At 40.4% G+C, this 22,265-nt stretch overlaps 1 protein-coding gene across 2 annotated transcripts in view; it reads right to left on the reverse strand.

Moving 5' to 3' along the window:
• CREB5 (cAMP responsive element binding protein 5) overlaps nucleotides 1-22,265 on the reverse strand; it is a 583,431-nt gene that overhangs the window by 454,299 nt on the left and 106,867 nt on the right. For both annotated transcript variants that reach the window (XM_006832178.1, XM_006832179.1), the window contains 2 exons: nucleotides 12,348-12,419; nucleotides 1,650-1,743 (listed from right to left, as the gene is read on the reverse strand). In XM_006832178.1, coding sequence (XP_006832241.1) covers nucleotides 1,650-1,743; nucleotides 12,348-12,419 — 166 coding nt within the window. The remainder of the gene's footprint in view (nucleotides 1-1,649; nucleotides 1,744-12,347; nucleotides 12,420-22,265) is intronic.

Genomic DNA, 22,265 nt, shown 5'->3' on the forward strand with positions numbered 1-22,265 from the left:
TACTTCTGAAGAGCCAGTTAATTCAATGAAAACAAATAGAAGCTAGGGAGAGGTCTGGGGGTGGGGGGAAGAGAAGGGAAGAAACTGCCTTTGAGAGTCTTCCAAACCACACGTCCGCCCTATTATCAAGTCACTGGAGGATTTGTGAAGACGTGTGGACAGGTCTGTCACCAGGCGTATGTGACTGTGTATATAAATTGGCAAAGCTTGACAATCCAGTAGCCGGGTGCAAGTCAGTGTGTTGAGATCGCATGTTCAAGGGCCCCGTTCTTTGTCCTGCTCATTGAATGTCAGATAACAACTTCATCTCTCTGTGGTCCTCTTCCTTTATCAGTAAAGTAAAAGCTGCAATCATAACCTGTCTGACAAAATTTTTGGACGATTTACTAAGAATGGTAGTGGTGGTGGTGGAGTCAGTTCCAACTCATCGAGGCCCCATATAGGTTTTCCAAGGCTGTAAATCTTTATTGGAACAGAAAGTCTCATGTTTCTCCTGCAGAGCAGCTGGTAGATTCAAACTGCTGGCCTTGCAGTTAGCAGCCTGACTGGTAACCCACTACGCTACCAGAGTTCCTTTACTAAGAATGTTGCTGTTGTTATTCTCCCATGCATTTAATCCTCTACTTTTGGTGCAGGTACCGTTTCTAAAGGAAACATTCACTGGTCACATTACTTCAGAAAGAGGTTCCCTTCTACAAAATCCTTAAGTTCTTTCCGCTTACACTCCTCATTTGCTATGTATTACGGACGGTCCTGCATTTTAGCTTTGACACATATACTACATGCATGTGGTGTTCTGGAGAAAAGGAGTCCTCAATCTCTGTGCGTCCTGTGGCACTCAGAATAGCACAGTGTACATTATAGGTGCTCAAATAGTATTTGTTGCTTGAATGGTTACAAGTGTGTACTTATTAAAAATATTTATATGGAGCTAAGTTTCATGATAATAAATGTATTACTTTCCAGAAAATGAGCTCTTCAATTATTTGGGTGAACCCTACATTGTTGTTGTTGTTAAGTGCCGTCGAGTCGGTTCCGACCCATAGCAACCCTGTACAGGGTTTCCAAGGGTATAAATCTTTATGGGAGTAGAAAGCCTCATCTTTCTCCCGTGGAGCGGCGGTAGTTTTGAACCGCTGACCTTAAGGTTCGCAGCCCAATTCGTAACCACTATGCTACCAGAGCTGATTACATTCTGATTTGAACTATTTTGTGGCACTATAAATTAACACTGATCCGCAAAGTCAGTTTGAACCACAAAGTCAGCAGTTCAAACTCACCAGCTGCTCCTTGGAAAACCCTATACAGGGCCACTCTGAATCAAAAACAACTCAACAGAACTTAACAACAACAACTATACCTTCAAGGGATCCTGCTGTGGTGCTGTAGGATAAGAACTGGACTGCAGGACTGCAAGGTCAGTTTTAACTGCAAAGTTGTGGTTCAAACCCAACAGTCACTCCTCAGAAACCCTATACAGGGTCACTATGAGTTGGAACCAACTTGACAGCACTTAACAACTTACACTTCACAATGTATAGTTTGGAGGTCCTGAATTTGCCAGTAGAAATCAGGTTACCCACCTCAGACGAAAAATCTCACATGTGAATGGTCTGATTCCACAAGTCTCTTTGCTTATGGCTTCTTACCTGATAACATGTTGTCTGTTTTTATTGCGGGAAACTTGAGAGTCATTTCATGCTTGTGCCTATGAATCATCAGATGATCCTCTGTGGGGAAGCGCTGTTCAACACATAGAAAAACAGGTAAGGAGAAAGAAAGCAGTATTCAGTATTGTAATGCATATTTGCCCATTATAGAAAAAAGAAAACGGTATTTAGCAGTGAAAACCTGACAGACAAGACAAAAACTCAATTCTGAAGAAGTGTGAGGTATGATTAAGTAAACTATAAGTTATTTTATGTAGGCAAAGTGTGCTGGGATGTTCCTTGGGATTGCAACCAAATGTGTGCCTCGCTATTTACATTATAATTTACCAAAAGATTTAACTCTCTTGCAGAAAAGTCTTACTGAATCCTAAGAAACAATAGGAGATATTTTTCTTCTCTCATTCTCTAGTTCCCCACATATTCTAGGGCTGCTAACCTCAGAGTCAGCAGTTCAAAACTACCAGCAGTTCTGCCGGAGAAAGATAAGTCTGTCTGCTCCTGTAAACATTTACAACCTTGGAAACCCTATGCAGGGTTGCTATGGGTCAGAACTGATTCCATGGCACATCACCATAAACATCACCTGGGCGGCAAAGTTGGTTTAAAATGCAAGGTCGGCAGTTCAAACCCACCAGAAACCCTACACGGGATCGCCATGAGTCAGAACCAACTTGACAGCACGTAACAGCAACAATACTTCTTAGAGGGCGTGGTGCTGTAGAATAAGCACTGGACTGCTAACTGCAAGGTTGAAACTCACCAGCCACTCCTTGGAAACCCTATATGTAATTGCTATGAGTCGGAACCTACTCGACAGCACTTAACAAGAAGTTTCTTAGTTGGAGTCCTAATGTGACACTATAGGATCAGCACTGGACTTGAAACCACAAGGTCGTTGATAAAACCTACCAGCTGATCCTTCAAAACCCTATACAGGCACCCTTTGCCCTTTCACCCAGGTTCAGTACCTATTGTTTCTCCTTTTGAATATGCGGTTGTACCACCTCTTTCCATATGAAAGAATTCTTCTTATTTAAATTTTTTAAAAAGTTTCAAAAAAATAAAACTGAACATGCTTTCTCAAAAAAACACACACAAAAAAACACCCTATACAGGGTCACTGTGAGTCAGAACCAACTTGCTAGCACTTAACCGCAACAACTTCTTAGAGAACTGGTGTGGCATTGTAGGATAAGCACTGTGCTGGTAACTGCAAGGCTCACAGTTCAAATCCCCCCGTGGCTCTCAGAAACCCTATACAGAGTTGCTGACTTGGAACCGACTTGACGGCACACAACAGCTTACTATATAAAATCAAACACAGATAGCCGGTTGCTCGCAAGTCCAACTTAGGGTAAGCTCACATATGTCAGAGTAAACCTGTGCTCTACTGGGTTTCCAATGGCCGTGATCCTATAGAAGTAGACCACCAGGGTTTTCTTCCATGAAACCACTAGTTGATTCGAACCACCAACTGTTCGGTTAGGAGACAAGTGCAAACCATTTGTGCTACGCAGAAATCCTACTTCTTAGAGAGTGTCTGAATATAACCAACTGAAAATAAATCAGTAAACTCAGTAAACTATTATTTCCTTAGAAACTAGAGGGTAGGCATTAAACTTTGTGTTGAGCTAAAATATATAACAGGAAGAGGTATAGCATACATTCCAGATTCCAGGTGTGGCACTGTAGAATAAACACTGGACTACAAACCACAGGGTTGGTTGTTCAGACCCACCAGCTGCTCCTAGGAAACTCTATATTAGGTTGTTATGAGGCGGCACCAACTAGAAAGCACTTAACCACAACGACCAGGAATATATTCTAATCTAAAACCTAAAATGTTGATTTCTTTAAAGAATAAAGATAATTTTTTCAAGGAGCTCTGGTAGCGTAGTGGTTATGAATTGGGCTGCTAATGTCACAGTCAGCAGTTCAAAACTACCAGCTGTTCCACAGGAGAAAGATGAGACTTTCTGCTCCTGTAAAGATTTATATCCTCAGAAACCCTGTACAGGGTCACTATGAGTCAGAACTAACTCCACAGCACATAACAACAACAACAACACATGAATTTTATTTATGGTCACAAAAAAGAATAATGGTGAGGTGACAAAAATACAATTCTGTCATTTTTACATGAGAAAAATATCCAAAATAGGAAAGTGGATCTAGACCTAAGTTGCATTGGAGTTTTGCAAAACCATTTGAAACTTCTGAGTAGTAGCTACAGTTCAACATAATAGTGTAAAATTAAGTCTAAGGTATACGTACGCTAGGCATTATCTATAGAACCACCAAAAGTAGAAGAAATGCATGAAGTGGGAAAAGAATCATGATTTTTGTCACACTTTGGAAAAGAATTACATGCCGTAATTTGACATATAGTCTATAAATGCACACCATGACAGTTACATAGTATGTTTCTACTTATGAAGAACTTGCACACCCATTATATAATTTTTTGGAAATTGTAAATATGATTTTATAGTAACATGAATAATTAATTTTTGTATTCTCTATTCTGTACAGTGAGGTAAGTCAGCACTTTTTTCTTTAATTTCAGAGAATATTTCTTGCAAAGCTTGCTCCCTAATATTTGTGACTGTCCGACTTCTGGTCACATGATAAGATTGTACTTCCTGGTCTGTGTGTGGTTGAGAGGGGCCATGTGATCAGTTATCCACATTGAATCATGAAAGGAATAACACATTACCCAGATGAGAACAGTTCAAGTTCATTCCTGACTCGAGATGCTCTACTTCCCCCAACTTTTGCTGTTGCATGGTGGCTTGCAGTATTGGAAATAATGTCCCCTCTGTTATCCCAGATCTCTGAAGGACTACGAAGAACAACTACTATAGAAATGTATCCTTGGATAATAGAAAATAAACCTTTGTTGTTTTAAGCCAGTGAAACTTTGGGGTTCTGACTCATAAACAACCCTATGCACAACAAAACACTGCCCATCTTCCAAATTGTTGGTATATTTGAACCCATTGCTACTGGCACTGTGCCAGACCTTTGGGGTCTTACTTTTTCACTGACCTTCCACTTTGCCAAGCATGACGTCCTTCTCCAGGGGCTGGTTCCTATGAATTGTTGTTGTTGTTAAGTGCCGTTGAGTTGAGTTCCAATCCATAGCGACACTGTATAGGGTTTCTGAAGAACAGCTGGAGAGCTTGAACTGCAGACCTTCTGGTTCAAACAGACTTTGCAGCCCAGCACATTATCCAACATGTGATTCAAAGCCAGGACTTTGAATAGCATGACCAAAATATGAGAAACGAAGTCTCACTATCCTGACTTCTAAGGAGCATTCTAGCTATACTACTTACTACTTCCAACACAGATATGTTGGTTCTTTTGGCAGTCTGTAGTACTTTGAATACTCTTCTCCAACACCAGAATTCAAATGTATCAATTCTACAGTTTTCCTTACTCATTTTCACAAGCACATGAGGTTATTGAAAATATTATGGCTTGGGTCTGGTTCACCTTAGTCCTAGTACTGACATCTTTGCTCTTCAACACTTTAAAGAGGTCTTGTGCAGCAGATTTGCCTAATGCAATACATCATTTGATTTCTTGACTACTGCTTCCATGAGTGTTGATTGTGTATCCAAGCAAAATGAAGTCTTTGACAATCTTTTTTCTATTTAATCCTTTATTTATCCAGTGGTGAAGATCTTTGTTTTCCTTACATTGAGATGCAACCCACCTGAAAGCTATAGTATTTGATCTTCATCAGTAAGAATTTTAAGTCCTCTTCTCTTTCAGCAAACAAAGTTGTATTGTCTGCACATTGCAGATTGTTAATGAGTCTTCCTTCAACCCTGATGCCACGTTCTTCTTCATATAATTTATCTTCTTGGATTATTTGCTCAACATACAGATTGAATAAGTATGGTGAAAAAATACAACCCTGATGCACACCTTTCTTAATTTAAACCATTCATTCCCCCTGTTTTGGTCAAATGACTGCGTCTCAGACCATGTTACAGGTTCCTCTTGAGCACAATTTAGCATTCTGACTTTGCAATGGTATCCACAGTTTGTCATGGTCCACACTAAAAGTTCTTACAGAAATAACATCTTTACTTGCAATTTTTATTGTGTAATTTGAAGAGCATAAAATTTGAAGAAAAGGGGTTGGGGAGGTAACTGTGCCAGAGTTCTGAATACACAGATGTTCACTTTATAATGACATGTGGTTTTTTTCTGCTGCTTCTACTATTTTCTTGATGTTTTCTAACCTTATATAATGACTGTCTCAAATATGTAATACAACCACCACCTATGACATAGGAACATAGGTTAAATTTCCCAGCCCTTTTTCAAAAGCCTTACTAATAGTTTTCTGTGATATATTTAACAGCAAGGGAGTGCAGTGGCTCAATAAGATAAGCGCTAGACTGAGAATAACAAGGTCTGTGGTTCGAGCCCACCAGTCACTCCTTGAGAGACAGATGCGGCTTTCTGTTCCCATGAAGATTTAAAGCCACAGAAACCCTCTACAGGGTCACTATGAGTCAGAACCAATTCGACAGCACTTAACATCCAAAATATTTAACAACAAATAAGATGGTAGCATCATTTGTTTCTTATCTGTAAACCATTTTTGGTTTTATAAAAAGATAGCTAAAAACAGGATAATGACCAGCTTACCTATTAAATAATAATAATGATTTCTATAATGCCTAAACTTAACTAGATATCCTGATGTGTCATTGTAGGATAAGCACTGGACTGTTACCACAAAGTTGGAGGTTCAAACCCAGCAACAGCTCCTCAGAAATCCTACTTACCACCACTATCAACAACAACAATCTTAACTATAAGAGACAATACAGCTTTTGCAAAATTAGGTGGAAAGATAACAGCAAATTGTAAGTAATCAAAGTGCACAACAAAGAAAAGCTGAGAGAGGCCGCTGGGATTCAAAGCATGGTTCATGGAGTCAGGAGAAAAGTAGTGAAATTAGTCAGAAAGAGTAAAAGAAGTTTGTTTCTCTTTATTTCGGGCACAAAGATGTGTAAGAAGCTATAGCATTAAAATCTCTCAAGAACTGTTGCTGTTGTTAAGTGTCACCCAGTTGAGTCAGTTCCTACTCATAGAGACTTTACATAGGGTTTCGGAGGAGTAGCTGTTGAGTTTGAACCACCAACCTTGGAGTTTAAACCAACATTGTGATCCAGGGCTTATCCAACAGAGCCACACCAGCATCCAGGTATTATAGATGGTTCCTAATATCATCAAGTTTCTTTCCACTGAAAGAAAAAGGAGGCACAATTCTTTCAATGTTCCCAGCTTGATGCAAGCACCCACACCTCAAATGTACTCCCTTTGCTCTTCCCGGTCTCCTTTCTCCTATATGCAAGTTCCCAGACTATGAAAGGTTCCTAATGTTAATGTTAGGACTATGGTACTGATTCCACTGTGAGTTCCTAGTAACCCACCAGGACATCCTTGACACTATCGGTCAGATACCGCATTTCCTCAGTTGTAACATTTCATCACTTGAAATATACATCTTTTTAAAACAGCATGTCCAGAAAAAAAAAAAAAAAAGATCCTGCACATTAACTACAGAGTGAGTTTTAGATTCATCTTTATATCTAAATATGTATTGAGGCTAGCTTGGAATTATGCCTTCAAATCAAAATACAACACCCATGTTATCCAAGCTTTTTTTCAGTCCAAAAACCTCAAGAAAATGATCTGGTCCTTCACTGAGAAGTCCCAGGTCATTCAAAACCAAAGGAATAAGCACCCTCACTTCTCCACCAGATTGTCCATGTTCTCAAATCCTTGCCTTCTGGGATTTGCTATTGGTTTATAGCAACCTATAACGTTGCTCTCACCCTAACGTTCTTTCTTTCCCCTTCACTGGTTTCTCGCTCTTGACTAAATCCAGCCCAGCTACCCCTTAATTTAAGAAGAATCTCTCCCAAGCTGCTTCCTTCTCAGGCTACCATTAGATCACTCAGCTTCCCCTCACTGCATAACGTTCTTGAAAGAGTCCTCTATACTTTCCACCTCCACTTCCTTCCACCCACTCACTCGTTAATCCCTTGCAATCTGGCCTCCACCCCTGCTCCCCTCTCATAGGTTGCCAGGGAGTGTCCAACTGCCAAGTGCAACAGCCTTGGCTCAGTCCTCACACTACCCCCGCCCTACTGTGTCTGACACCAGTGACCACACCTCTGTGGTATTTATGTATTTATACCCTGCTTGTTTCCAAAGAGGAGTTAATATGACTTATAGCAATATATATCATAGAGTAGGAGAGCATCGTTTATAAGTAGGGACCCCAAAAGGAGAGAGGTTAAAACCAAAATGCAAACCGAGGCTCTCAACTGGGGGCGATTCTGCCCCCCCCCCCCCGGGGGACACTTGACAATGTCTGAGCCATTTTTGGCTGTCACGACTGGGGAGTGCTGGGGGCATCTAGTGGGTAGAAGCCCAGATACCACTAAATATCCCAGAAGGCACAGGATAGCCCCCCACAACAAAGAATTGCCGTGCCCAAAATGTCAGTACTGTCAACGATGTGAAACTCTGCCATCAGTCCAATTACCTGTCCTCGGTTCTCTTTTTCTGACTTATTTAAATATTAGACATGGGTCAGAACCTCCTCCTTGAAGTGATCTCTTCTACTGTAAGTCATAACCCTGACACTGCTAGGCACCCTAATCCTACACTCTTGAGGACCCCATTCTTTCAACTTCCCCCTCTTTAAAAGGGCCTCCCATTAACCACCACCTAAGTGAAATAAACCCCTCCATGATATTCTTGGACTCCTGGTGTGGTACTATAGGATCAGCACTGGACTGCAAACCACATGGTTGGCAGTTCAAACCCACCAGCTGCTCCTCAGAAACCCTATATAGAACTGACTCAACAGCACTTAACAACAACAATGTTCTTTTTCTTTTCCTTTCTTTTTTTTTTTTTTTTTTACTTTGGCCCTTTGTCAAAGATCAGTTGGCTGTATGTGGATGGGTTAATTTCTGGATTCTCAATTCTTTTCCATTGATCAATGTATCTTTCTTTATACCAGTACCAGGCTGTTTTGACCACGGTAGCCATGTAGTAAATTTTGAAATCAGGGAGTGCGAGGCCTCCAACTTTGTTCTTCTTACACAGTGCTTTGCTTAACCTGGGTCTCTTTCCTTTCCATATAAAGCTTGTAATTTGTTTTTTCCATCTCTAAATAATGTCGTTGGAATGTGGATTGGGATTGCATTATATGTGTAGATTGCTTTGGGTAGTATTGACATTTTCACAATGTTAAGCCTTCCTATCCTCGAGCATGGTATATTCATGCATTTTTGTTAAGTCTCTTTTGGTTTCTTAAAGTAGTGTTTTGTGGTTTTCTTTGTGTATAGGTCCTTTGTTTCTTTGGTTACATTTATTCCTAAATATTTCATCCTTTGGGTGGCTATTGTAAATGGCATTGCTCTCCTAATTTCCTTTTCAGTGTTGTCATTATTAGTATAGAGGAATCCAGCTGATTTCTGTGTGTTGATCTTGTACCCTGACACTTTTGCTGAACCTTTCAACGAGGTCCAGTCAGGTTATTTTGCTGAGTCTTTGGGGTTTTCTATGTATAGGACCATATCATCTGCAAATAGAGAGAGTTTTACTTCCTCTTTGCTAATTTGGATGTCTTTAATTTCCCTAGCTTGCCTTATAGCTCTGGCTAAGACTTCCAAATTGAATACGAGTGGTGACAAAGGGCATCCTGTCTGGTTCCTATTTGCAAGGGGAAGGCTTTCAGTTTCTCTCTACTGAGAGTGATGTTGGCTGTTGGTTTTGTATATATGCACTTAATTATGTTGAGGAATTTCCCTTCAATTCCTACTTTGTTGAATGTTTTTATCAGGAATGGATGTTAGGTTTTGATAAATGTCTTTTCTGCATCAATCGATATGATCATGTGGCTCTTTTCCTTTTTCTTATTTAGAACAATGATATTCTTAAGACCACCATTGGTGTAGTGGTTAACCATTTGGTTGCTAACTGAAAAGTCAGTAGTTCAAATCCACCAGCCGTTCCTCAGTAGACAGATGAGGCTGTCTTAAGGAAGCCTTGGAAATTCTATGAGGCCGTTCATCTCTGTTCTACAGGGTTTCTGTAGGCAATGTGTTTGTTTTTACTTTTGCTTTATGATGTTCTTCCAAGAAGGACTGGGCTATGCCTCATAGAAAATTGGAACTAACTAATTAATGAATCATATGGCTACATGTTTGATGTGTAGACCAGAAACTCCATGAGGACCGATGTCTCTGTCTTATGCACTGCTCTTTTCCAGAGCTATCACAGTACCTGGCACAAAGTAAACTCCCAAAAAATGAGTTGAGTCGCTTGAGTTGAGTAAAATTGAGTTGACTTGAGTAAAATTCAATGCATGCTGCTGAAAGTATTTGATTCTCTTTGGATTTAGAGACTTCTCTTTAAAGAAGCTGAGTGCAAATCCATTTTCCCTTAGCTAGATAAGGAGATAGTTTTGCCTTCACAATGACTAGTCCTTTGTTGAGCAGGTTTTTTCCAAATTATTTGTCAATCCATTGTGTCTTCCTAGTGTTTCCTATTTCAAAATGACCTCCGAGACCAATTTGCTTTTAAATCACTGTACTTCACACAATCATGTTATCTGCTGATTTTCTTATTTATAGATTAGAAAGAAAGCATTTGCACAAAAGCTCCTGTTGGAATTGCTAGGACATGAGCAAAGGATCCTGGTTGCTCCCTCGGTGACTGGTAACTTCAGCAACACCTCAAAACAGCACCAGCAAAAAACTCTGACATTTCTTTGGCATCTTCCCTCCAGAAGATTCCTAGAACCCCCTACAGACTCTCCGAGAAGATACAAGAAGGGTCCTCAGTGGGTGCCCCCCTTCCTCTTCAGTGACTCCTAGACACCATGCCACACTGGAATGCCAACATCAACATATACAGAAGAGTGGAACTTTAACCCACTGGAAACTACTGGGCAATTTAAGGGATAAGATCCTATCTGCCTTCATCGGTAACAGGCCTGCACTCCAAGGCCTAAGTTCAAGTGAAGATCTTGTCCTCTGAGTGACCACATGTGGTCATTGGCCTCAATTTTCCAGAGACCAGAATGCGGAGATAACCTAAGAGTCACATGTGCAGATTCTTTGGGGAAAATGAAAAACATTTTAGACAATGGATATTTCCAACGTTTCTCAAAGAGATAGGTTCTGGTCTAATAGCAGCAGTAGCAGCTGCAACACACATTAATCAAGCACTTACTATGCACAAACCCTAAGCAAAACACTCTAAAGGCATTATGTCATCTAAACCCCAAAACCCACTGCCATCAAGTCCATTCCAACTCACAGTAACCCCACACAGGGTTTCTGAGTCTGTAAATCTTTATGGGAGCAGAAAGCATCTCTCTCCCACTGAGTGGCTGGTGGTACAGTGTGCCGTAGAGTCGGTTCCGACTCACAGCAACCCTGCGTAGGGTTTCCAAGACTGTGTATCTTTATGGGAGCAGAAAGCCTCACCTGTCTCCCACGGCATGACTGGTAGTTTCTAACTGAAACTGATAACCTGGCTCTTAACCACTACGCTCGCGATCAGTGCTCCTTTGCTGAGTGGTTGGTGGGTTACAATACTGACCTTGTGTTTACCAGTCCAGTGCTTATCCTACAGTACCACCAGGGCTCCTTTATTATCTCCTCTAGTCCTGACAAACATTCTACTTGAGAAGTACCATTGGAGGCTTCTTGCTGTTGTTTTTAATGCCATTGGGTCAGTTCCAACTTATAGTGACCCTGTATAGGGTTTCCAAGTGCAGCTGGTGAGCTTGAACTTGGGGTTCAAACCAACCTTGCGGTCCAGTGCATTAATCCACAGCACCAGGCTAAAGGTAGTTTAATTCAGCACAACAGGCCAACTTTCCTTCTTAAAGTTCAGACAAATGAGAAAACTATAGGCTCTAGAATAATTACGTTGTTGCTGTTAGCTGACAAGGAGTCAGCCGGTGACTTATGGAAACACCGTACACAGTGACACGAGACCTTGGGTTTTCATAGGGTGATTTCTGGGGGTAAAATGCCAGGACTGTCTTCTTAGTTCATTTGTCTGGAAGCTCACTGAGACCTGTTCAGAAGCAGACAGACAGACTTCCACTTATAGACAGATGGTAGCTGCACATGAGGACGTGGAGCCTGGCTCTCCCACATGGAAGAAGCAAATCCACCACCTAGCCACTCTCCCAAAAGTTACAGGGCAGGAGAGCTATATTACTCAAAGAGGAAAACAAACAGAATAAAACAAATCCCTCTATGCCAGTAGAAGATTTCACCAACGATTCAGAGGGTCAGTATTCAAAGTGGTCCCCGTAAGCCTCTTTCCTCCATTCTGAAACATCAGTCCTGCTCAGCTGGTGAGCAGCACAGAAGCTAGAGATGGAAATGGCCACACCAGCTGTATTTGAATGGCTGGGGCAAAAGTGGCTCAAATTCTTCAAAAAGGTAAAATCATCATAATAAAGAAGCTAGTTATGATTATGAAGATGGTGGTGAAGGATCGTCTTGCTAAAGAAGAACCACCCAGAGGAAGCAGGATTGTAAGGTGAGGGCTGCTTCCAGGAAGGGGGGCGGGGAGCTGCCAGTCAAAACCAGGGATAATCACACTCACCTGGGAGCAGCCTGGGGCACTGCAGACAAAGGGCCTGTCCTGCTCCAAATTCATCTTGGATTCCTCATAAATCTGAAGGGTCAGGAGAAGAGGGAGGAAGGAAAACAGAAATGCATGAATATCTCCTGCTTCTACCTGAGGAATGGAGAAAGGTATTTGCTTGGCATCCCTTTCTTCCCCCAATTCTGAAATTTGGTGAGGAAAACAAAGTCAATCAATACTCAAGATCCTGCCTTGTAGAAGTCCACAGACTTCCAGCAGTCTGAGTTCCTATTGTGCTTTCTGGAGTGCATGTGGACTTGGAGGCAGAAAAATACCTTGAGGCTGTTGCAGCAGAAAACCAGCAGGTAGGTGTCATTACCAATTAAGACACCCACCCGCACCCCCACTCCACACACATACCCGCCCAATCTTTCATCCGTGCAGGAAGATTCTGAGACAACATGTGTACTGGTTTCACTGGGTCCTGCTGAAAGCCTTGGAGTTGGTTACTTTAGACAGCAGGAGGTGGAGGCATGACTAGCGAGCCATCCGTGTGAGGACCAACCCAGAGGGAGATGTCAAACGTAGCACCCCAGTAACTCCAGTGTTATCAAATGATTCTGGTGACTATCCCTGTGATTCGAAATTCCCACTCATCTCTGACATTTCATGAGGCCTCAGCAAAAGTTATCCCAAGTATTTGAGAATCAGTATAAAGCAGAAAGTACAAAAAAACACGCATTATCCTGATAATTTCCTGACATTGGTTTTACCAGCGGATTTGAAATGAATGTTAAAATTGACTGCTGTTACAGATAAGTTATCTGGAATAGAGTAGCTATGCAGTGAAAGAAACAACTTGCAAGTAATAGTATAGTCATTTCTTATGTAGGTGTTAAATCCTAAAGTGAGGACATTAGGCAAAAATTGAGTGTAGTCAAATTTTCCTTAGCAAATCCTGCCAAAAACTGATAGAAATACAGTTTTGTGGTTACCAATCTATACAGTAGCATGTTGTTGTTAAGTGCCATTGAGTCAGTTCCAACTCGTAACTACCCTGTATAGGGTTTCCAAGGCTTTTAAATCTTTGCTGGAACAGAAAGCCTCATCTTTCGCCCATGGAGCAACTGGTGGAGTTCCAACTGCCCACCTTGTGGTTCGCAGTCCAGTATTTAATGTAAACTTTTGTTACACAATTTAAATCAGTTTCTAAAGCACACTTTTCTCTTCGTCAGTTTGTAGGGTTGAATTGATAGAACTTAAATATGTTGCTGATGGGCCCTGACTATATGACTGAACTAAAACCGGCTGTTTTTCCTCTGAGCACAGAAAACAGTAATGCTACGTGGATTCCTGTGCAGCGCTGTAGGATCAGCACTGAACTGCAAACCACAAGGTCGGCAGTTCAAACCCACCAGCTGCTCCTAAGAAACCCTAGACAGGGTTTGAGTTGGAACCTACTTGAAGGCACTTAACAACAACAAGCTGGATTCCACAAGGGACTCAAGTCATCTGGACCCCCCAAAGAGAGTAACCGGCTTCAACTTTTAGAGCAGTGGCATTCTGTCTGAAGGAAGCCTTGTTATCTTTTAGCCAAAATCCATTCTAGTTTGCACATCTTTCCCTCAAAATATGGATGCATATCACATATATTTTGGGCTCACATTGATGCATACTTGCATGTTTCTGAAACAAGAAGTGGAAATACTTGCCTTAGCCAATATGGCCAGTTAAGTATTAAAAAACCAAAACTTTTTTTTTTTTTTTTTTTTAAGTAAATGCACTTCACAACACTATTGCTCATACAAGTTTCTTCTCACTCTGAATTTACACTGAGTTTCCACTGAACACCTCATACAGTCACTTAGAATAATTTTACAGCTTTCCTGTATCAAGAATATTGCTGAAGCTCTATTACTGTATTATATTTAGAAGAAGGTATTTCCACTCTTTTTCCACTGCCCTTTTACTGTCACCACAAAGTATCCTTCCTTCTCTCTGTGAATATTGGCAACTTACTTCTGAGTATCAAAATAGAGGTGACTTTAATGCTGAGAAAGTGATTTTGATCCAAGATAAAATAAACAGCAGAACAATTGGGTTATCCATTCATTAAATATGCCTTGTTTTTCTAGTAAAATGTTTGTCAGTGCTTTCCTAGAACTTCTCTGCCTCTGTGGGTATGATCTGAGTGACCACTGCCTGATTGTTTCATTGCTTCAGTCCTCAATTCTCCCCTCCTTTACAAGAGGATTAGGGACTTCACTCACTTAAGTTTCCTCAACATGTACATTATACTGACTGATCAGTTAGGGTGCCTGAAAGATATTGTCAAGAGAGGACCAAGATTTGCTTGTGTTTGGGATGGGATACACACTGGACTGCTCACCACCAGGTCAGTAGTTTAAACCTGCAAGATGCTCCTCAGGAACCCTATACAGGGTCACTATGAGCCGGCACCAACTTGACAGTACTTATCAAAACATTTATAAAAGAGAACTTCCTATTAAGTGAATATTTCTTGAACTTTCTTTAACTTTAGTTGCTAAAGTAATGAAAGAACGCCACTCTTACTAACCAATATTAAGATTACATGACAGTAAAATTGGAAAGTTTCATACTTATGTGTCTCTGGTCTACTTCTGAGAGTAGCAATTAATGATAATAATTAGAGAAATGTTCAATCAACAGAAGTAGTCAAGATGAGAATTCCTACTGCTGAAGGTTAAAAGAGATTGATGAATGAGTCAAAGTGAGCAGAGATTGATCAAGCCCTAGTTTGCAAATCTGAAGAGAAAGTTATTTTCTACCGTAATCATAACTATTTCAAACCTAGTCCATCAAAATGCTGACTGCTCCCATAAACACATGACACTAATGACAATGGATTAGCAGCTCTGTAGGATATCCATGGAAGCAAGCTATCTTATCTTTAGTGTTAATTACACTTTGCATGAGAGTTTCAAGAAATAACATGGAATTCGATTACGATGCAGATGTTTGGAGATAGAACAAGGTTATATCTCACAGATTTACTCTGTTTTTGTCAGTCTTCATGGTGTGGATTTTTTTTTATTTACTGCAATATGAATGATCTAATTTGATAGACATCAGTCACAGAATTTGTGCCTCAGAAGACATGATATGAGAAATACAGAGACTGCCCTCAACTAGTTTGAGTTCGGTCATCAGTACATTGTGCTGAGTTACTATTGCCATTCTATTCTTTTATTTTTTAAGCACAAGTGAATCAGTTTATTACACTCCATAGACCCCATTCTATTGCAACTCATAGGCTGGCTTTCACCTCCTGAATTCTGAAAGCATATCACCAGGCTCTTTTTCCTATTCTGTCTTAATCGGCATGCTCTACTGAAACCTGTCCACCTTGGGTAATCCTGCTGGTATTAGAACTATCAACAACATTGCTTTCAGTATCATAGCAGCATGCAATGATACTCACACATCTCTCAGTACAACAAACTGAGAGGTGTGTGGCAAAAAACGTGATACATCTGAACTGTGGGGTTGGCAAACAACATCGAGTGGATTGTCACAAAAAGGAGCAAATCAATCTTAGAAGAGATACAACCAGAATGTTCATTAGATGTAAGGAGGCCCAAGACTTCAACTCATTTACTCTGGACATGTCATCAATGGGGAAGACTAATTGCTAAAAAGGACATCATGTTTATTAAAGCAGCAACTTAGTGAAAATGAAGGGAACCCTCAATAAAATGGATCGACACATTAGCTGCAACAATGGATTCAAAACATACCAGCAATCATGAAGATGGTACAGGAACCAAGAGACCTTTTGTTCTCTTATACACGAGGTCACTACGAGTCAGAGGTGAAGTCAATAGCAACTTACAATAACACAGGCCACACAGACCAAATAGATATTGACAATAGAATGTTAGAATAAAAGTCCTCACGTAACTAGCAGTTGCAGAAATAAAAGAAGTTGTATGTTATTAATAAAGTCTGGTATTACCAAGGTGTGTATATGACTGTATGAACCATAACTGCTTTAGTTTGATGCTCTGCAGTTCCCATATTATCCCTCTGTAAACAACATGTGTTTGCTCATTCCTTTCTGTGTAGGTGTTTGCGATAGTTTTACTAAACGCTACCACTCTACCATGCAGGCTTCATTACTTTTATCAACTAGCATGATCTGGTCTGATGAATTAGTTGAGAGCCATGGTCTATTTTTATGGTCTATTATGATGATTCTTTTCCAGCACATATTGTAATAATTATTCTCTCCAACAGACTCCCACTAAAGCCCTGCATGTATTCTTTTATCATCCATCTGGTGGGGGCTAATTACTCAGACATGATTTTACCAGGTTGCACTGCACTCGGGCCGCAGAAGTCGGACCTCATCCTCTCATTTCCCACTCAGTTGTTTTACTGGCTGGTATTTTTTAATGAACCAATTTTTGCTTGGCAATCACCATACCCCAAACTTCACGGCATAGTGGTTACATAATAGGCATTCAATAAATATTTGTGGAATGAGTAATGAATCCTAAATCATCACAATGTTGTTGTTAGTTGCCATCATTGATTCTGAGTTGGGCAGAGTTGAACCACTCCATAAGACTTTCAGGGCTGTGTGCAACCTACAAAAGACCACCCCAAACATCTTGTCTTTTCTCTACTCCTAACGCAATGCTTCTCAAGCTTTTGATTGAGCACCAAGTTTTCAGCAGGACAACACATTGTGTAGGTCTCTTACCCCACATATTTTCAATCAGCTTTAGAGAAGAAATCTCACCAGATTTTTAAAATCTAAGCTGCTCTTGGTGAAAAGAAGGGAAGCTCATTTTTATAAAATTTCACATGTCACTGTATCAGTTCATTATGAAATTCAGCATGTTAAAATTACATAGATATGGAAACCATGAAAGTACAGTCTACTAGCCATTTTGTTGTTGTTAAGTGCTGTTGAGTCAACTCCGACTCATAGCGACCCCATATAGGGTTTCCAAGGAATGGCTGGTGAGTTTGAACCGCTGACTTTGCGGTTCAAACAGACCTTGAGGTCGAGTGCTTATCCTACAGTGCCACAGCTATCAAGCCCATTCTGACTCGTGACAGCCTCGTATGTGCCGAGTAGAATTTCAGCTCTATAGAGTTTTCAAGGCTGTTACATTTCAGAAATAGATCACCGGTTTCAGTTCCGAGGTGCCCCACGGTGGGTCTGAATCCTTAACCTTTCAGTTTGTAGCCAGTTGCCAAGTGCTTAACCAATTGAGCCACCTGGAGACTCCTCTGTTAACCACTGCAGGCTGCTTCTAATCCCTTGAGAAACACTGAGTAATGCCATAACCTGGGTTTGGTACAGTGATGGTTGTCTCATCATTTAATTACTTCTAAACAGTATTATTTTTCATTTCCCGTTTTCCAAACTTCAGATTCAGTGTTCACTTAGAATGAATGCCTCATGAGTCTAAGTTTCCTGAGAATTTTTGGAAAACAACACAAAACCCTAATAGCAAGCCCTAATAATACATAAAGTTAGTTGAGATTGTTCATAGCTGACAAGGAGATGACAGGCTTAATTTACAATTCAAACCCTCAACTGCCACTGGGTTCCTCTGGCCTTGCACTGAGCAAGAATCTGTTTCATTGTTCAGTATTCCATCCCACACATCCCCCAAGTACAAAGTGGAACTCTTCCACTATGGCTGAGGCAATCCATTCAAATGCTTTGACAGACATTTAGGGATGTATTTGCAATTACCATTTCACAAAGGACAAACATCGAATAAAGCAAATATATTAAAAACTTACTACCCACAACCATCAAGGAGCTCTGGTAGCATAGTGGTTAAGAATGGGGTTGCTAATCTCACAGTCAGCAGTTCGAAACTACCAGCTGTTCCACAGGAGAAAGATGAGGCTTTCTGCTTCCATAAAGATTTACAGCATCGGAAACCATGTACAGGGTCGTTATGAGTTGGAACCGACTCCACGGCACATAACAACAACAACATCCCACTACCATCAAGTCAATTCCCACTCACAGAAACCCTACTGGCCAGAGTACAACTATTCCTTATAGTTTATGAGGCTGTAAATCTCTATGTGAGCAGAAAAAAACTTGAATTTGTTGTTGTTGTTAGGTGCCATCAAGTCAGTACTGACTAATAGCGACCCTATGCACAACAGAACGAAACACTGCCCAATCTTGGTCCAACCTCGTAATTGTTGCCAAGCTTGAACCATTGTTGCCGCCACTTTGACAATGCATCTCGTTGGGGGACATCCACTTTTTCTCTGACCCTCCACCTTAGCAATCATGATATCCTTCTCCAGTAACTGGTCCCGCCTAGTATGTCCGAAGTATGAGAGATGAAGTTTGGCTATCCTGGCCTCCAAGGAGCACTCTGGCTGCATTTCTTTCAACACAGATCTGTTGGTTCTTTAGGCAGCCCATGGCACTTTCAATATTCTCCTCCAACACCATAACTTAAAAGCATCCATTCTTCTGCAGTCTTCTTTACTCACTGTCCAGCTTTCACATGCATATGAGGTTATTGAAAATACCATGGCTTGGGTCAGACACACCTTAGTCCTCAAGCTGACATCTTTGCTCTTCAACACGTTAAAAAGGTCTTGTGCAGCAGATTTGCCTAATGCAATACGTTTTTTGATTTCTTGACTGCTGCTTCCATGAGTGTGGATAGTTGATCCAGGAAGAATGAAGTCCTTGACAACTTCAATCTTTTCTCCCTTGATAAGAATGATGTTTATTGGTCCAGTGGTGAGAATTTTTGTTTTTTTTACACTGAGATGTAATCCATACAAAGGCTGTGCTCTTTGATCTTCATCAGTAAATGTTTTAAGTCCTCTTCACTTTCAGCAAGCAAAGTTGTATCATCTGCATATCTCAGGTTGTTAATGAGTCTTCCTCCAATACTGATGCCACATTTTTCTCCATAGAGCCCAGCTTCTCAAATTATTTGCTCAGCACACAGATTGAATAAGTATGGTGAAAGAATACAATCCTGTTGCACACCTTTCTTAATTATAAACCATTCAGTGTTCCCATGTTCTGTTCGAACAACTGCCTTTTAGTCTATGTACAGATTCCTCATGAACATAATTCCGGAATACCTCATACTTTGCAATATTGTCCATAGCTTATCATGATCCACACAATCGAAAGCCTTTGCATAGTCAATAAAACACAGGTAAACATCGTTCTGAACCACTACTCTAGCAGATAGTGGTTACAAATTGGGCTTCCAATCTCAAGGTCAGCCCTTTGAAACTACCAGCTGTTCTGTGAGAGAAAGATGAGGCATCCTGCCCCCATAAAGATTTACAGCCTCGGAAACCCTGTACAGGGTCACTATGAGTCAGAACCAACTCCACAGCACACCATCACCACCAAACATCTTTCAGGTATTCTCTGCTTTCAGCCAAGACCCATCGGACATCAGCAATAATATCTCTCATTCCACAGCCTCTTCTGAATCCAGCTTGAGCCTCTGGAAGTTCTCTGTCAATATATGCTTGCAGCCATTTCTGTGTAAATCACATGGGATATCAAAGAGATTGTCCGATGATTTCCGCATTCCATTGAGTCACCTCTCTTTGGGCACAAATACAGATCTCTTCCAATCAGTCGGCCAGATAGTTGTCTTCCAAATTTATTGGCATGGATGAGTGAGTGCCTCCTGTGCCACCTCACTTTCTTGAAATATTTCAATTTTTATTCCATCAATTCCTGGTGCGTTGTTTTTTTGTCAATTCCTTCAATGCACCTTGGACTTCTTCCTTCAGGATCATTGGCTCTTGATCATATGCTTGAAATGACTGAACATTAACCATTTCCTTTTGGTACAGTGATTCTGTGTAGTCCTTCTATCTTCTTTTGATGCTTTCTGCATCATTCAATAATTTTCCCAGAGAATCCTTCAATAACAAAAGTCGAGGCTTGGATTTTTTCTTCTATTCCCCCAGCTTGAGAAATGCTAAGCGCGATCTTCCTTTTTGGTTTTCTGACTCGAGATCTCTGCACATTTTGTTATAATATTTGACTTTGTCTTCTCGAGGTGACCTTTGAAATTTTCTGTTCAGCTTTTGTACCTCTTCATTTCTTCCATTTGCTTTAACATTTCTACGCTGGAGAGCAAGTTTCAGTGTCTCTGATGACATCCATTTTGATCTTTTCCTTCTTTCTTGTCTTCTTAATGACTTTTTGCTTTCTTCATGTATGATGCTTTTGATGTCATCCCACAACTCTTCTGTTCTTTAGTGTTTAATATATCAAATCTGTTCTTCAGATGATCTCTAAATTCAGATGGGATATATTCAAAGTCATATTTTGGCTCTTGTGGACTTGTTTTCATTTTCTTTAGCTTCAGTTTGAATTTGCATGTAAGCAATTGATAATTTGTTCCACAATCTGTCCCTGCCCTTGTTTTGATTGATGATATGGAGCTTTTCCATCATCTCTGTCTGTTCTATGGATATAGTCAATTTGATTTCTGTGTATTACATCTGGTGCGGTCCATGTGTATAGTTGTCTCTTATGCTGTCTAAAGAACAAGTCATTGATTTTTTTTTTCAGAATTCTATCATGCGTTCTCCAGCATCATTTCTATCACCAAGGCCATATTTTCCAACTACTGGTCCTTCCTTTCTGTTCCCAACCTTTGCATTCCAATCACCAGTAATGATCAATAAATCTTGATTGCATGTTTGATCGATTTCAGATTGAAGAAGTTGGTAGAATTCTTCTATTTCATTCTCACTCCCTTTAGTGGTTGATACATAAATTTGAATAATAGTGGTATTAACTGGGCTTCCCTGTAGGCTCATGGATATTATCCTATCACAGACATTGTTGTACCTCATGACTGATCTGGATATGTTCTCTTTGACAATGAATGCAACACCATTCCTTTTCAATTTGTCATTCACAGCATAGTAACACATGTGGTTGTCAGGTTCAGAATGCTTAATACCAGTCCATTTTAGCTCACTAATGTCTAAGATAATGATGTTTTTGCATTCCATTTCATTTTTGAAAATTTCAAATTTTCCTAGATTTATACTTCATACATCCCATGTTCTGGTTATCAGTGGATGTTTACAGCTGTTTCTCCTCATTTTGAATTGTGTCCCAACCGCAAATGAAGGTCCTGTTGCTTTACTCCCATTGACTTTACTCCATTCGCATCATCACTATCAACTCTACTTTGAGGAGGCAGCTCTGCTCCAGTTACATTATGCGTGCCTTCCACCCTGAGGGGCTCATTTTCCAGCACTATATCTGACAGTGTTTCTCTGCTATTCATAAGATTTTCAGTGACTAAATATTTGGAAGTAGTTCGTCATTCCTTCTTCCTAGTCTGTCTTCGTCTGGAAGCTCATCTGAAACTTGTCCACCGTGGGTGACCCTGCTGGTATTTAAAATACTGGTGGCATAGCTTTCAGAATCACAGCAACTCACAAGCCACTACATACGACAAACTGACAGACAAGTGGTGGACTCCACCTTTGCTCATCTGTAAAATGGGACTAAAATGCTTCAAAGAGGCATTGATTCGAAATAATTAATTAATAGAAGGTGCTCCTCGGAAACACTATGGGTCAGAATCGACTCAACGGCACTTCACAACAACAACAACTGCAAAATAAGAGGAAAAAAAAATAGTAAATCCTTTGCTTCAAATGTAACTTCGTTTTTCAAGCCTGAATATTAGTAACTTCAATTAGTAAAACACCCTTGATAATGATTTAATTATAACATTGATTATTTTTCAAGATCAATTCTTCTGTGATTCTATCTCCGTGTGTGTCTGTCTGTCTCTGTCTTTCTGTGTGCACATGGGTGACTTTGAAAAGCTGTGGAAAAGTGGAACTAAATTATAATGGAATTTTTCCACCAACTTTTTGAAGTCCCATTGT

This window comes from Chrysochloris asiatica, unplaced genomic scaffold (genome assembly GCF_000296735.1).
Source record: "Chrysochloris asiatica unplaced genomic scaffold, ChrAsi1.0 scaffold00006, whole genome shotgun sequence".
In the NCBI taxonomy this organism is placed as follows: domain Eukaryota; kingdom Metazoa; phylum Chordata; class Mammalia; order Afrosoricida; family Chrysochloridae; genus Chrysochloris; species Chrysochloris asiatica.